General features: G+C 33.0%; 1 protein-coding gene across 19 annotated transcripts in view; it reads right to left on the reverse strand.

The window, feature by feature from the left end:
- BIRC6 (baculoviral IAP repeat containing 6) overlaps positions 1 to 15,498 on the reverse strand; it is a 285,292-nt gene that overhangs the window by 197,708 nt on the left and 72,086 nt on the right. For 15 of the 19 annotated variants that reach the window (XR_008995888.1, XR_005033811.2, XR_008995886.1 and 12 more), the window contains 8 exons: positions 13,820 to 13,981; positions 13,591 to 13,722; positions 12,814 to 12,911; positions 11,281 to 11,428; positions 10,427 to 10,560; positions 8,882 to 9,028; positions 1,113 to 1,300; positions 6 to 329 (listed from right to left, as the gene is read on the reverse strand). Coding sequence is in view for 15 of the 19 variants with exons in the window: in XM_036931659.2 (XP_036787554.2) it covers positions 6 to 329; positions 1,113 to 1,300; positions 8,882 to 9,028; positions 10,427 to 10,560; positions 11,281 to 11,428; positions 12,814 to 12,911; positions 13,591 to 13,722; positions 13,820 to 13,981 (1,333 nt within the window). In the remaining 4 variants the exon portion in view is untranslated. The remainder of the gene's footprint in view (positions 1 to 5; positions 330 to 1,112; positions 1,301 to 8,881; positions 9,029 to 10,426; positions 10,561 to 11,280; positions 11,429 to 12,813; positions 12,912 to 13,590; positions 13,723 to 13,819; positions 13,982 to 15,498) is intronic. The other 4 variants (XM_036931660.2, XM_036931656.2, XM_057497293.1 and 1 more) reach the window with 3 other exon arrangements.

Consider the following 15,498-nt stretch of genomic DNA (forward strand, 5'->3'; position numbering starts at 1 on the left):
TTTACCATTCTGGACTTGTTGGAATTTTTGTTATGTGCAGCAAGATTGACTGTTGGGGGATCAATAACTGAGCCTGGGAAAAGCTGTGCAAGTTCAGCATTAATCACAACGGAAACTGCTTCATTGGGTGGGGTGAGTGGTGGAGTCATAAATAGTGGTGTTGTTTTCGGAGTGGGTGGAATGACATCAGACGGATGGATGAAGAATCCCGGGGCTGCCCCTGGGTTGGAAGGCACAGAGCTGTGAACAGGACCTACTGCCGATGCAGCCGATGCGGCCGCGGCTGCTGCAGCTGTTGTCTGATGTAACTTGGCTTCCAGCTTTGCTTTCTGTAAAAGAAGTAAAAGCAACAAATATAGACAAATCTTGCCTACCCTAGATTGTGGGGACTACTACTACACAGGTACAGATTATGAAGATAAACATGATTAACTGGGTCCTAATTAAATTGAAATAAAGTAAAAAATGGACTCAATATAAATGGAATATTTCTTTGCTATATATACTTGCTTAAACATTATATAAAATTTCCTGTGTATTTTGGAACTAGAACTCGCAAGGCAAAGGTGGAAAGGAAGTAGAACAATTAAATGTAAATAGGGAAAGTTGTCCTCAAAACAAAACACTAACAGGAGGTAGATTCTCATATTGCCTAACCTGACACAATTTGTCACCTGGAATTGCATAAGTTGCACATAGACCACTATGAAATCACCAAAACATCTATCATTATTACTAAATTTTAATTCACATTAATTTAATTGGTCTTTAAAATGTTGTTTTAGGTCCCTCAATCCATAAAAAGTGTAACTGGTAACTGAAATGTTTGACCAAGACTATTTAAACAGAGTGAGAATGGATTATGGATTTTACTTTAAGACTGAAAAAAAGTATCAATTATATTCCCTGAGATATTTATCAAATAAATGCATTTACATATTTAAAAAATTTTTAATATATCACAAGGACGTTACCTCAATTTTTGTAGAAAATGATTAGCTGAGATCGGTCAACCTACTTTCCTTTATGAAAATAACGGTCATTTTTATAGTACTTTTTTCAGCTTTTGAAGTTTAGAGACAGCATGAACAAAGAGCCAAATAGTCTCCAACCTGTTGCTGAAGCTTCAAAAGCTGCTGCTGTTTCTCTTGCAGCACCTGTAGCTGTTGTTCGGCTGAAGCCATTGCATGAGAGAGAGACTGCAAAGCTACCTGGGCTGCTGAACTCAGGGCTGTCGAAGCTTCCCCAACTGTCCCCGATGATAGTCCACCTACTGCAGGAGTAACCCCGAAGGAACTCACTGGCATAAGACAAGGGATAAAAAAAAAAAACAGGATGAAGAAAAGGTTTGTGGAGAAACATATTAAAAGTATACTAGTGTGAGATTAAAACCAAAGTTGATTTCCATTTTAAAAGATAGGAATCTAGAGAGTATAAATAAGGAAATCTTAATGGTTAAAGTATACTGATGACAACAGTACTCAACTTTAAGTGATCCAGGAATGATTACTAAATCAAAGAAAATCAGGATACTTTTGAGTTTAAAAAGTATTTTCAGCACCAAAGAAATTTCAATGAATACTGTTAAAATGAGAATACAAAATAGAAGTAATCTTATTATACAATTTGAGATTAAAAAATTAACTAAATTTTGCTTTATTAGGTTTTCTTACAACAAAACCTCTCTCCCTAGAAAGCTCAAAAATCTTTCAACTTTAAGAAAATTATTTTGCAAGACTGATGACACTTATTTCCTCATTTTAAAGCATATCCTAGAGAGAATGTGGCCCACACAGGACATGTGAAGTCATGTTTCCCACCACGTTTCCCAATCACATCCCATGCACAGTTAAATAAACCTGACACAAACTGCTTACCCATGAACGTCGTTACCATTAAAGGCTCTATGAAGTATCCTACCAGTTAAAAAATATCTTTGATTTTCCTTTTCGATGTAATTCCAACATACACTATAAAATAACTCTTTTCCCATTAAATATTTACCAGTATTTGTGAAAAATACTTTGGGAAAGCCTGAATTAAAAAACTTCATTTCACAATTTAATCAAAGAGGTCAGCCTAAAACAAGTAGAGATCAAACCTAGTAACAGCATCAACATTTCTATTATAACAGACTTCTACTAGAAAGTTAGATTGGGGAAAGATAACCACTACAATAATAGCAAATGTTTAGTGTCAACTAACACATGACAGTTTTAGTCAATTACTGTATTCAACAAATGAAAACCCTACGGAGAGGATACTACATTCTGTGTTGTCTTTGATTAAATAAATGGCTCAGAGAATTTACCCTATGGAGCTGAAAGTGGTAGAACTAGACCTAGGGCTGTGTGAAGCCAAAGCCATGGTGTGGCACAGTGCTAAGCGTGAAAGTAACATCAATTCATTTAATCTTTGCAATGACACATAATGCGGGTACTACTGTTACCCGGTTTTACAGATAATGAGTCTAAAGTTGAGGGAAGTAGTCTGCTCATAAACACTTGAAAAGGGGGGAAAAAAAACCAGGTAACCTGACAGCCTATTTTAATATCTAACAATGCTCTATTATGCCAGATTTCAAATAAGCAATCCAAAAAATTAAGGTATATTCAATGAGATTGCAGTAAATGATAAAACAGTGAATAGCCTCTCACAATTAAAAATTTTCTCAAAAAAATGCATTTACTATGGTGCAGACACAGTACATTTTATTTAACTTACATGAATTCAACTATACAAGCTTGGTGAAAGAAAAGAACGATCATATCTTATATAAACTGTGTGCCTCAAAATGAAATCTATCTGTCCCATCTATGTTTCAGCAAAGCAACAGCTACTGATTCCAATTCTAGAGGGGAAAGTATTAGATTTATGTTGTACATTCTGGGTAATTATTTAACCATGTAATGGTTTATTTAGCCCTTTACTGACTTTAAAATCTAATGCCCAGATAATATTTATGGGAAAATTAAGTCACTACAAACACAGAAGAGTCAAACAATCCAAGAAAAATAAGTAATTCTACTACTACAAAACTAATTTAAAATATTTTAAATAGTCTGAGCTTTCAATATCCCTTTCTATTTTTATACTAAAGGCCTCAAAAACAAGATATAAAAAATGGAGGTGAGAACAAGACAAAGACAACTATTACCACCGTTTCTATTAAACATCATGCAGAAAGTCCTAGGAAGCACAACAAAATGAGAAAAGGAAATAACAGATATAATGATTAGAAAAATAACTAAGTAACTCTATCTTTATTAACAGATAACATGACTGTGTATATAAAAATATCTCTAAGAATCTGCAAACAATTAAAATTAGTAAGCTAGTATAGCAGTGTCACCACATATGAGATTAATATACACAAGTCCATTATATTTGTACACACAAGCAACAAAAGAATGGAAATAAAATTGAGAAAAATATCACTTGTAATAGCATAAAAACTCAAATAGCTAGGTATAAATCTAAAAAAGATGTGCAAAACTTCTACACTGAAAACTACAAAATATCAACAAGAGAAACTGAAGACCTAAATACACTGAGGAATATACCATGTTAATGGACTGAAAGGCTTAAATCTTATTAAGATGTCAGTTCTCCCAAACTAATTTATATGAAAATTCCAAATTAAAAATAAAAATAATAAGATTTTTTGTGTAGAAATTGACAAACTGATTCTAAAAGTTTTATGGAAATACAGAGCTATTAGGTACAGCATTATTATACCCAATAATACTGTATTATAAACTTGAAAGTTGCTAACAGAGTAGATCTTAAATGTTCTCACCACAAAAAAGAAATGGTAATTAGGTGACAGGATAGACATACTAGCTAATGCTATGGTGATAATCATTTTATAATACATAAATGTGTCAAACCAACACACTGCACACCTAAAACTAGCTCTATGTTATTTGTCAGTTATATCTCAACATATTAAGCTGGGGAAAAAAATGGGAGTATAAAAGACCTGGAATCTTTAAGACTTTCTCTAAGAAAGTTAGTAGATTCTAATCCCAAGTATATATGCAAGTGAACTGGAAACATAGTCACATAAAAACTTATACAAAAATGTTCACAGCATTTTAAGTATTTTTCTTAATAGCCAAAACAAAGAAACCCACATGTCCACTAACTACTGAGTCGATAAACAAAATGTGGTATATCAAAAAAAAATTTAAGTGGCATAGCCATGCAATGAAGTATTATTCAGACATAAAAAGGCATGATTTACTGATACATGCTAAACAGATGAAACTTTTTAAAAAAACATTATAGTAAGTGAAAGAAACCAGACAAAAAGGCCACATATTGTATGATTCCATTTTTACATGAAATGCCTGGTGTAGGCAAATTCACAGACACACAAAATAGATTGGTGATTGCCAGGAGATGGGGAAGAGGTAAATTGAGAGTGACTGCTAATGGCTATGGGGTTTCTTTTTGTGGTAATGGAAATGTTCTGAAACTAGATAGTGGTGATGACTGCACAACATTGTGATTTTTTACATTTACCAAAAGAGAAAGACAAACAAAATAAGTGGATTTATACTATCAAATTTAAGACAATATAAGGTTACAATAGTTAAGACAATGAGGTATTCCTATAAGACTAGACAAACTGACCAGTCGAATATATACTGATCCACACATATAGCAGACACATGGCTTTTAACAGAGGCAACTATGTAGTAGAGTGGAAAAGGAGAGTATTTTTTTTCATACATTAGTAACCTAAGATGAGGTAGAAGAAAATACCCACAGTAAAAAGAAATAAAATTTTTGAAACTTGTATCAGTTATAGTGATGAGGTGGAACATACATGAAACTGTAAATGCAAAATGAGAGAAGACAGGAAAACAGGGCAGATGCAATGCTTAAAAAGTTAATGGCTGAGATCTTTCTAAAGCTGATGGAAGACATCAGGTAAGTACTCAAGAAACCCTATGAATTACAGGCAGGATAAATACAAATGAAACCACATGCAGGAACATCACAGAAAAATGCTAAAAACCATTGTGGGAAGGAAGAATGTGAATGAATCTCAAAACAGCTAGAGAATTGACAGAGACCTTAAACACTATATAAGACTTTGACAGGTGATGTCTAACAAAAACAGTGTAAGATAAAGGACAAAGAGATTTTCTTTAAATCACAAAGGAAATAATAGGTAAGTTAGAATTCTATAACATGTGAAGATATACTTGAAGAATGAAGATGACACCTCTGGATCCAAATAAGCCAAATATAAAATGTTATGGTGATATTTAGAAAAATTTAATTATGCATTGAAATACAGATGGTACCATGGAATCAATTATGCTAATTTGATTATGATAAAAATGATCATGAGAAACTATAGTTAATTTAGATGACTATGATAAAAATTTTGGCATCAGTTATTAAGCAGGATATCCATATTTTTAAGGCATTTATGTATGTGTTATGTACACAAAACTAAATATGATATAATACTTAGGTTCTGTTTTGAAGTGCCTGAGCAAAGAAAAAAAAAGATAAAAGAAATGTGAAAATATGAATAATATTAGAAACTGGATAATGGCTACATGGTTTGTTCATCTAATTATTCAAAAAGTATTTCAAATTTTTCCAAAAACTGATTAATGCATTATCAGTAGACAGAACCAAAAATACACCTGAGTAGTTTTCAGACAAAAAAGAAAATCATACCAGATTAAAGCTCAAAGGCACAAAAATAAAGAGGAATAAAAAAAGGAATTATGAGATAAAGATTAATGAATACTGAATATAACTCTAATAATAATGTATTATGGGAATTAAAATATACATAAAATTAAGGTTTAAATGACAACACCATATAATTCAGAAAGCTGATAATGTTAAATAAAGATATTTGCACTATGTTGTAAAAACAGCAATTGGACTTCAGAATGTCAAGGGTATGTGTATATTATGGTCTCTGAGATAACTGCTAAAAAGAGTAAAAAGTAGAAAAATTGCCCAATAAAACTATAATCATCTGCCCAAAAAAGAATAGAAAAAAAAGAAACATCTAACTGGCAAGATGAAAAATCTGACAGAATATATAAAACACATGGTAAACACAAATTACATTAAATGTAAATAAACAAAATGCTCTAACTGAAAGACAAAGTATTAATTAGATTGGTTTAAAAAAAAGAACTGCATGCTACTTATAAAAGGTGTGTATAAAGATATAAGGAAGACACTGAAAAACTGAAAGTAAAAGGAAAAACATACCATACAAATAGTAACTAAGGAAAGCTGATGCTAGGTATATAAATCCCAAACAAAGTACTTTTAGGAAAAATAGCAATCATTGAGATAAAGAGATAATTCCTAATGTTGAAATATTCAATTCACAAAAAAAGACACCATCTAAATTTGTATAGCAGTTTCAAAATATACAAAAAATAAATTGATTAAATTGAAATAGACAAATCCACAAGTACTGTGACAAGAATTTAGTATACTGATCTTATTAACTAAAAACAGCAAATAGATAAAAATAAAACAGAGAATTTAAAGAACCCAATTAGCAAACTCGCCCAATTGGAGAGATACATAATGAGTACATTTCACCAACAAGTACAAAGCAAACATTGTCAAGCATTCATAGAGTATTTATAAAAACCTATCCTTTACAAAAAGTAAATTTTGCAAGGTTAAAAACAGTATTTCTTTTGATCCCACAGCAATTTAAATCGAAATCAGTAAGATGGCCACTAGAAAATCTTCATGTATTTGGAAATTAAGAAACGCATTTCTTTGATGTTACTTACAAAAGTTGAACATATGAAAGCCCTATGACACAGCAAATCAACTTTTACATTCATACCCAAAAGAACAGTGTTAATACTAAGACAACCATAATGGAAAAACTCTAATGTCAATCAAGAGCGCACAAATCAACACTGGATATATAAATTTTATTTTATTCAGACAACAGAATCTTAAACAGCAGTGAAAAAAAACCCATCTATAAGCAATCATATGAATGAATTTAACAATCATAACACTGAAAAGCAGACCAAAAAATACGTCAATTCAATTCTATAGTATAAAGGCCCTATTCAACCAGTGTATAAGAATGCATAATTAAGTGGTTATACAAAGGAACAAACACTAAGAAATGACTACTCTAAAATTTAGGACAGTGTTTATACTTTTCAGAGATAATGAGGGAAAAATAAGTGGAAGGGGGCTTGAAGGCACCTTTTAGACTGCTGGAAATGTTATTTCTTGACTTGGTGGTCACAAGGACGGTTTGTGTTATGATAAACTGCTGAGCTATATAATTGTTTTCTGCACTTTTCTGTATGGGCGCTATATTTCACAATTAGCATGTTTCAAAAAAAAAAAAGTAAACAGGAAGATGAGAGACTACAGTCATCTTTTAGCACCTTATGATCAACTGTCAGGACTCTGCCCTAACATTTTATAAAAATCCCTCTGCTGGTGGTGGTATCAGCCTGGGTAGAACACAGAGCTGACTGCTTGTATAGGTACAGACTACCTTGGGAAAGAGAAGAAAGTGATTTCATTGCTTGCATTACAGGGGAGGAAATAAGTGAAAACTGTGAAAGAATACTTCTCTTTTTCAAACCTAATCTTTTATGTTTTAAATTTTATACCTTCTGAAGGCATTACTTATTCAAACACTTGAGTTTTCCGAAAATAAAAACTATAGATAATTTCATGACAATTCCAAGATAAAGCAGTCTGATTTATAACTAAAGAATTCTCTGAAAGTTCAATTTCTTGGCATGGCATGTTTCTTTCCATTCCAGTGTAAATCTCTAAGTTTCTACAAAATGACTGTAATAGTCCAAGAAAACAAACACAAATAAATTTTGACCCTTCTGACATCTCCATATAAAAGAAATATTAGATTTTAATTGAAACTCTCATCTAAACTACATAAGCCATAAATTTCACTTAGTGGTCACTTCCATAATTAGGAGATATACAATGACTTTGAATGAAAAGGCACTCAAAAAAAGACTATATCACTCCTCTTAAAAGCCTCTGCCATTTTGAAACAAAGTGAAAAATTAAATTTTTCTTGTTTTCTGTTAAACTGTTGAAGAAAACAAAAACACAAACCCAACAACAGCAGAATTTAATTAAGACAATTGTCAAACTCTTCTGTGATTGAATATAAATATAAAAACTATACCAATATTCTTCAGTTATTCTGTATTCTTAATACAGAAGCTTCAAGCTTCAATGATCTGTGCCAAGACAGTATAAACACTGATCCCACAATGTGAGAAAAAAACACAGAAAAGAAGACATATAAAATAGACAAGATTATTCATTTAAAATATCAACAATACGGCATAATCCACACACTCAAATATTGGTTCATATATCCAAAATTGCTTTAATCTGGCTAAAAATAGTATTCCCTCTTCACTCATCTCAGCCTTCTCAAAGGCATTAAAAACTATACTTTTAACCTTCAATGTAAAAAGTAACATTATGATGCCGAAACTGCGCACAAGACTAGCCACCAGCTGATGGTGGAAGCTGGACAATGAAAATAGTCTCATGCACTCTTCCCTTTCCTTTCATTACATTTGATATTTTCCAAGTTAAAAGGCTTCCAAACATGCACATGTAAAAACAAAAGGACTTAAGATAGTGTTCTAGAAGGTAGGAAAAAAACCTTATTAACTGTCTTTGAAAAGAATATAAAATAAAACTGCCTATGATTTTTCCCCAAATGTCCCTCCATTTAGTAGGTTTCTACTAAACATGACAACAAAGGAACTTACATATACTATAAACTGATACTTAAATACTTACATATCACTTCATAATTCACTACAACATAAAATATGTAATAAAAGAAGGTATATACCAGTAAACGTACTTGCATCATCCCTTTCTATTCTGGTTCCATCACTAGTTGACACACAAGTAAAGTGCAGAGGTTCAACTTCCAGAAGTCCAGTGAGAGAGGTGAAACTACCTTCAGCAGCTGTGCAACTACTGACCTTCCCATTTCCTAATACAGAAAGGAGACAAGTTTTTTGTTTTTTTTTTGAGAGGGCATCTCTCATATTTATTGATCAAATGGTTGTTAACAACAATATAATTCTGTATAGGGAACTCAATGCACAATCATTAATTAACGCCAAGCCTAATAAGGAGACAAGTTTTAAAAACTGAATTAATCTTAAAAAGGCAACAGCCATGGAGAATTGCAGCTGCTACTCCAACTTCAATTAGAGAAGATGTATAAATTCACAAACTTACAAAGTACTTTAACAATGGACATGGCATTAAAAAAACTCACAAACAGGAGACACTGTTTTCCTTGAAACAAAAAGCAGGATTGCACAAAAACAACTGAGCAGCCATTCAGATTACTACGAAATAGTAACAAGTTCTAACCCCTCATAAACTGAAGTGGGAGGAGAGAGACTGGCATAAAGCAGTCAGAGCCTAAATCATCAAACCAAGGAGATAACACATACACTCAAGGCAGCAGAAGTTGTTAAACAGACCAGTTAAGTGTAGTATGAGCTTTTTCATTAAAAATGTTCATGAACATGTGTAATACAAGTCTAAATAGCTAAACATCCTGCTAACAATGTAACTAACCTAAGAGGATTGAGAGGTAGGCATTTTACCTTTTATTTATATTTGTGTATTTGACTTTTCTCTTTTGCTTTTTTCACAGTTCATAATTCACTTTAAAGTAAATGAAACTAACTTCCCAAACTTACTTAAATAAATCTTGTTAACATTTTGTTTTACTAAGCAACACTTGTAATAAGTTCATGAAGATAGAAGAAAATTAAAAAAATAAACTGATCATTGTTTCATCTAACACTAGAGAAACACCAAACTCTAGTACTAGAAAAAATTACACAAATAGTGTTTTACACTCAATTCTAAAGCATATTCTTCAAAATTTATACAAGGATACACGTAACACTACGTTCAAAGTTTTGACAGAAGAATCGGGCACTATGTGATGAAAATTATATTTTCTTTCTGCATCTTTGTTTATTTTAAGTTTATATAAATTTTATTTTCTGAAATATGAAATAACATGTTCTTTAATTTTATGAACTACAAAGGTACACCAAATAAAACTAAAAAGTCTACAAAAATCAAATTTTAAACAGTCTCTTATGAGCACTGAATCCCACTGACATGCAGTGAAACAAACAAACAAAAAAACAAATTCACAAACCTTTCAAAATAACTTTAAAATTCTGTGAGTGGGGGACTTTAGAAATAAAGGCAAATAGTTTAATGTTTCACCAATGTTATAGTTAAGTTCTAAAGAACTTCAGTTTTTAAAGACAATGAAGTAACTGCCATCTACCGAGTCCACCGTAGCTCAAACTGAAGATACAAAATTCAGACATTCTTTAATAAAAGAAGTTACTACCTGAAAGGACATCTGATAAATCAATTTCATCTGACTGGACACCAATGCTACTGTTGTACACATTTTTACAAGAAGAGCCACTCATCTCCAAATCAAACAGGACTGGATCAAATGGTGAACTGTATAATCCATATCTGAAAAATAAAATAATGTCCTAATAATATTCCTGTCAGCCATCTAATTAACAAAGTATCTATTTACTTAGTCTTAAAAGCAGTTTCACACAGGGCAGGACACACTAACCAGACTGAACCCATCAAATTCAGTGAGCCTCAACTGTGTTCCCTGCAAATCTATACTCCAAAATACATGGCCCAGAGATTCCAATAAATCAGTAGCTACTGAAACCAAGACTGAATATTCATCTGCAGACTGGAGCAGGCACCCCTCCCTCACGTCAATCAATATGCTGATTCAGCAGAAAATAAGGCTTTGGATAAAATTTTATAAACATCAAGATTTCTAATCTAAAAAGCTTACAAAATCATCTTTCTAAATAAAAGAGTACTTCAAATATTGAAGATCAGGCAAGAACTCAAATCTGAACTTTACCTACTTATTGCACTATGTTTAAGTTTTAGAAAATCAACCAGTAACTGAAGAATACTGTTGACAGTAAGTGATGTCCCTAACTCCACCTACAAAATTTTAACAGTAGAGGAAGAAATTACCTTAAATGCTTCTTCCATTGGCAGGAAATACCACTTTTAAGTATTTAAATATAACATCATTTGGAAAAAGATTAAGCATAAATTATACTTTTCCAAGAAAATTTAAGCAAATATACAGTAACAGTTCTGTGCAAAGGTGGTATTATATGCAGAGAGGTCCATTATTAGTCATTATGTAATTACCTTGTCTGAAGTAACGCCTCCATTGGTGTTAGCCTGTTCTGTAGCTGTCTGGACACAGCAGTAAGCAAAGATGCACAAGCTGTGCTGCACCCAGCCAAATCTTCATCTTTAACATAATTCAGTAGGACAAAATACCAATACACAGAACCTGAAAAGAGCAACAACAAATCAATGTTTCTTTTCCTCGTTCTTCTCTAACATGGAGAACTTGAGATTACACATTTATCAGTATGTCCTCGTTTCCTAGGAAGATTTTCTAGAAAGTTAAGGGCAACTTAAAAAAGGACCGACTCCTTGGAGGACTTAAGAGGACGCTGACAAAGAGAATTTCAAGCATACTTTTTGAATATTTCAAGTCAACCCTGTCATTTAGGTTTTTGATAACAGGAGATGACTCTGAGAGACATTTTAAAATAGCTGAAAAAGTAGAGATGCAATGTCCTTCAAGCCACCCTTCCTGAAATACTGTTTCTCTGCACAAAAATTTTCAAAATTAATGGATGCAGGGAGTTACAAGTAATATACTTTAGCAAGTGAATGGAGTAAGTAGAGTTTTTCTATAGGTAGGCAAGTAGAGAACAACATGCTGTAAAAAATGATGATGATGATGTATTTTAAGACCGTTAAAAAATTGAGAATTTGAGACTATCCTCAAGAAACTGGTTTAAAAATAAGAGACTACTAAAGGGAGCAGCTGAGTCCAAAATATCCTAATCTATATAATACCCCATATTTGTTCAAGGTAAATATAAACAAACTTTATCTAAATTAAAATAATGATAAGTAACCATTTACCAATTAACTTGATGGAAATTTTTTTTCTGGTAAACCATTAAGATCAAACCCTTGTAAAGTATACTTATCTCAGTGAGATTACTTGTTGAATTTATAAAAAAAGATCGTAAGAAATGTCTACAAAAAAATTACACTAGGCTTAAAAGGGCTAATCTTTTAGGCTCTTTATAGCAGCATAAAACAATAAAAACATTAAAAATATTTTTTAAGTCTTTATTACTTTTTATGTGCTATTTTGGAGGACAGCTTTGTAAAGTCCTTCTTGAAAACTACATTATTCCTTGAATGGCAGTTTCACAGTCTTCAGGTGCTGGAAAAACCTGCTGGCCTCTTTTAGAGATTTCCAATTTGTCATAGTCCCTACTAATAACACATAATATACACATGGACCATTTTACTCATTTATCTCATCCTCTGGCACTTACTGGCATTTTAGATTGTGATGTATGATTTAGCCAATAAACAACCAAACAACTCAATGATTTTAATGAAGTATACAGAAAATGCATGAATTGAGATGAGTTGGTATTTACTTGACTCTCCCACTAACTTTTTCCTAGCAATATTATTGAATGGAAGTATGTGACCACCTAATCACAACTTAACATCTCCTTAGAAAAGATAAGCTACAGAAAAAAGGGGGAATAACCAAGAAAAAAATAGTTACTAAATAATCCTAAGTATATTATGAGATATCCTATGACTACAGTTATTTGTGATTAAACTGATTTCACATACCACCAGTTGCTGCTGCAGGTAAAAATGACATATTATCAAGTAAGGCCTTCAATAGTACAGATCCAAATCCTGGTTGACATGGGTCACATTTTCCATTACTGAAAAAATTTTTAAAGAAAAAATGTGAATACATTATTCAAGGTCTAAATTTAACACTCAACATGATGTAGTACTTAAAAAAAAATCTTCAAAATGTATTCATACTGATTATAAGAAAAATCTGCCTTAAAGCTCTATAGACATGCACAAAGACAGTAGGGATTGATTATGCTAAGGGTCTTTGTAACTCTTTTCTTATGCTTTAAACCATTCTCTTCACCAAAAAGGGCTAATAAGCAGGAACAGTCAATACTGACTATTAGCTTTTAAACACTTTCCAGATAGTCTCAGGATCTAGAGAAAATGATCTGCACAATGTTGCAAATAAGCCTGGTAAGACTGTCATGTAACAGGGAACAAGGCCGCAGTGAAGAATCCAAAGACAGCCAGGGAAAGTAGGACTCAAAGTGGAGGAAGGGCGCCCTTCACCAAACTCCCCATACCAATCAATACCGATAGGCAGAGAAGCCTAGTAGACTTAATAGATATGTTTAACATGACATTTTCCACTAAAAACCCAAAATTCTTTCCTAAGATCTCAATAAACATCATCAACTTTTGAAAATTCTCTTAAATCACACACACATTCAACAAGATCAGATTACACTAGACATGGTCATCATCTAACGCAGGTGCATATATAGAGCATGTTTTTAACTTAAAAAAAAACCCACCTACCTAATGCACAAGGCTAGAAATCGGGCACACTTATGGGCTATGCTTCGTCCTGCCTCAAAGAAGCAAACACGTACAATGTCTAAAAGACATTTTCGTGTTTTTGAAAGGAGACTCTCATTTCCTTCCTTTGAGCTGCAAAACAATAGCATATGTTTATACTCATCTTGAACTTCCAACCATAACATCCAAAGAGCAATCATCAGTGGTAAATAAAATCTTAATTATTAACCTTCCAGGTCCATTTGAATGTACTCCAGCTAACCAACACAGAGTATCCAACACGAGGCTCTGGGCATGTTCTGTAACTTGTCCATCATCTGCTTTTCTACAAAGAGTGTTAAGAAGCTTCTCATGAAATTCTGAAAACTGCAACATGGCACATCGCTGTACTCTACAAAAAAGAAAATATAAATACATTAATAACCAAAGTAGAACAGTTAGACTAAAGCTAGCACAACCTGGTTAGGTATGATCATAATTAAAAAAAAAAAAACTTTCAAAATTAAGTATTACAATGGAATGTTGGCCTCTGAATTTGATGTTATGGCACTGAAAGATTTAAAACAACATATAAGCAATATTTGGCTTGTAGAAAGTTTTAAAAGAAATGAAGTTTATAATAATGTATGATATTCTTATGGGTAACTGTTGAACCACTCTGTTGTACACTTGAAATTAATGTAGATTTTACATCAGTGATACTTCAATAAAAAATAAATAAAATAATACATTCTTTATAGGGGGGACCTGGTATAGGGGAGAGCCTACTAAACATAATATTTGTCATGTAAGTGTAGATTAGTGACACCAAAAAAAAAAAAAGGCAGTTCCTGTGTGGAGACTTCCAATGAGTCCTACACAAGGGTATAAAGGGCATATAAAAGTGTAGACAAAGGGTCTGTTTGTGTTTATACAGAAGATCAAAGCCTAATTGGGCTACCCCGAAAATGAACTAAGATACCATATGAAAAAGAACTTTCAACATCAGCACTCTCTGGAAGACTCATGCCAGAAGATGATCATCAAAAAACCCCAACAAAGATCCACGCACTGCTACAGCTGTAGATGCACTCATCCCACCAGTTCCTGGACTTGCCATGGGAATGAAGAAGGAGATATCTAAACTGGCCTGTGCATACAGTAAAACAACAAATTTGACTGGATCTATACTGTTGGAACTCAACCAAGAATTAGGAGAAGTGCAAATTGTAGCACTCCAAAATCTTACAACTACAGACTATTTACTGTTAAAAGAACATATGGGATGTGAACAGTCCCCAGGAATGGGTTGTTTTAATTTGTCTGATTTCTCTCAGACTGTTCAAGCTCAGTGGGACAATATCCACTATATCATAGATAAGTTTTCACAAATGCCTAAGGTGCCTAACTGGTTTTCTTGGTTTCACTGGAGATGGCTGGTAATTACAGGTATGCTTTGGTTAGGTAACTATATTCCTATTATGTTAATGTGTGTGCACAATTTAATTAGTAGTTTAAAACCTATCCATGCTGAAGTTACTCTACAAGAAGATATGTCAAAGAAATAATCAATCTTCCCATGTTTTCTTCCGCCTGCTACTTCTATAGCTTTTCTTCTTCCTACCTAATCACAACCTTTAAATAGAACTCGTGCCACATGTCGAATTTACCGAGTATCATAATTCTTCCAAGTGGTAAAGACACCTCAAGACAAATGCTGGGCATAGAAGCCACAGGGCATAAATATGCAAAGAAGTAAAAAGCTAACCTTTTCAAACAATAAGGCTTCTCTCTCACTTACCAACTTAACATTTCCCTGTATGGCCCCGGAAGATGACTGGTTAGCCAGAGACGGGTAAGATTCCTCAAGGGAGGAACAACCTAAGACAGGCACAGTCGCAGGGGGGCCATCAGGTGAGAAATTGGGGA

The sequence above is a fragment of the Manis pentadactyla genome, chromosome 2, assembly GCF_030020395.1.
Source record: "Manis pentadactyla isolate mManPen7 chromosome 2, mManPen7.hap1, whole genome shotgun sequence".
Lineage (NCBI taxonomy): Eukaryota > Metazoa > Chordata > Mammalia > Pholidota > Manidae > Manis > Manis pentadactyla.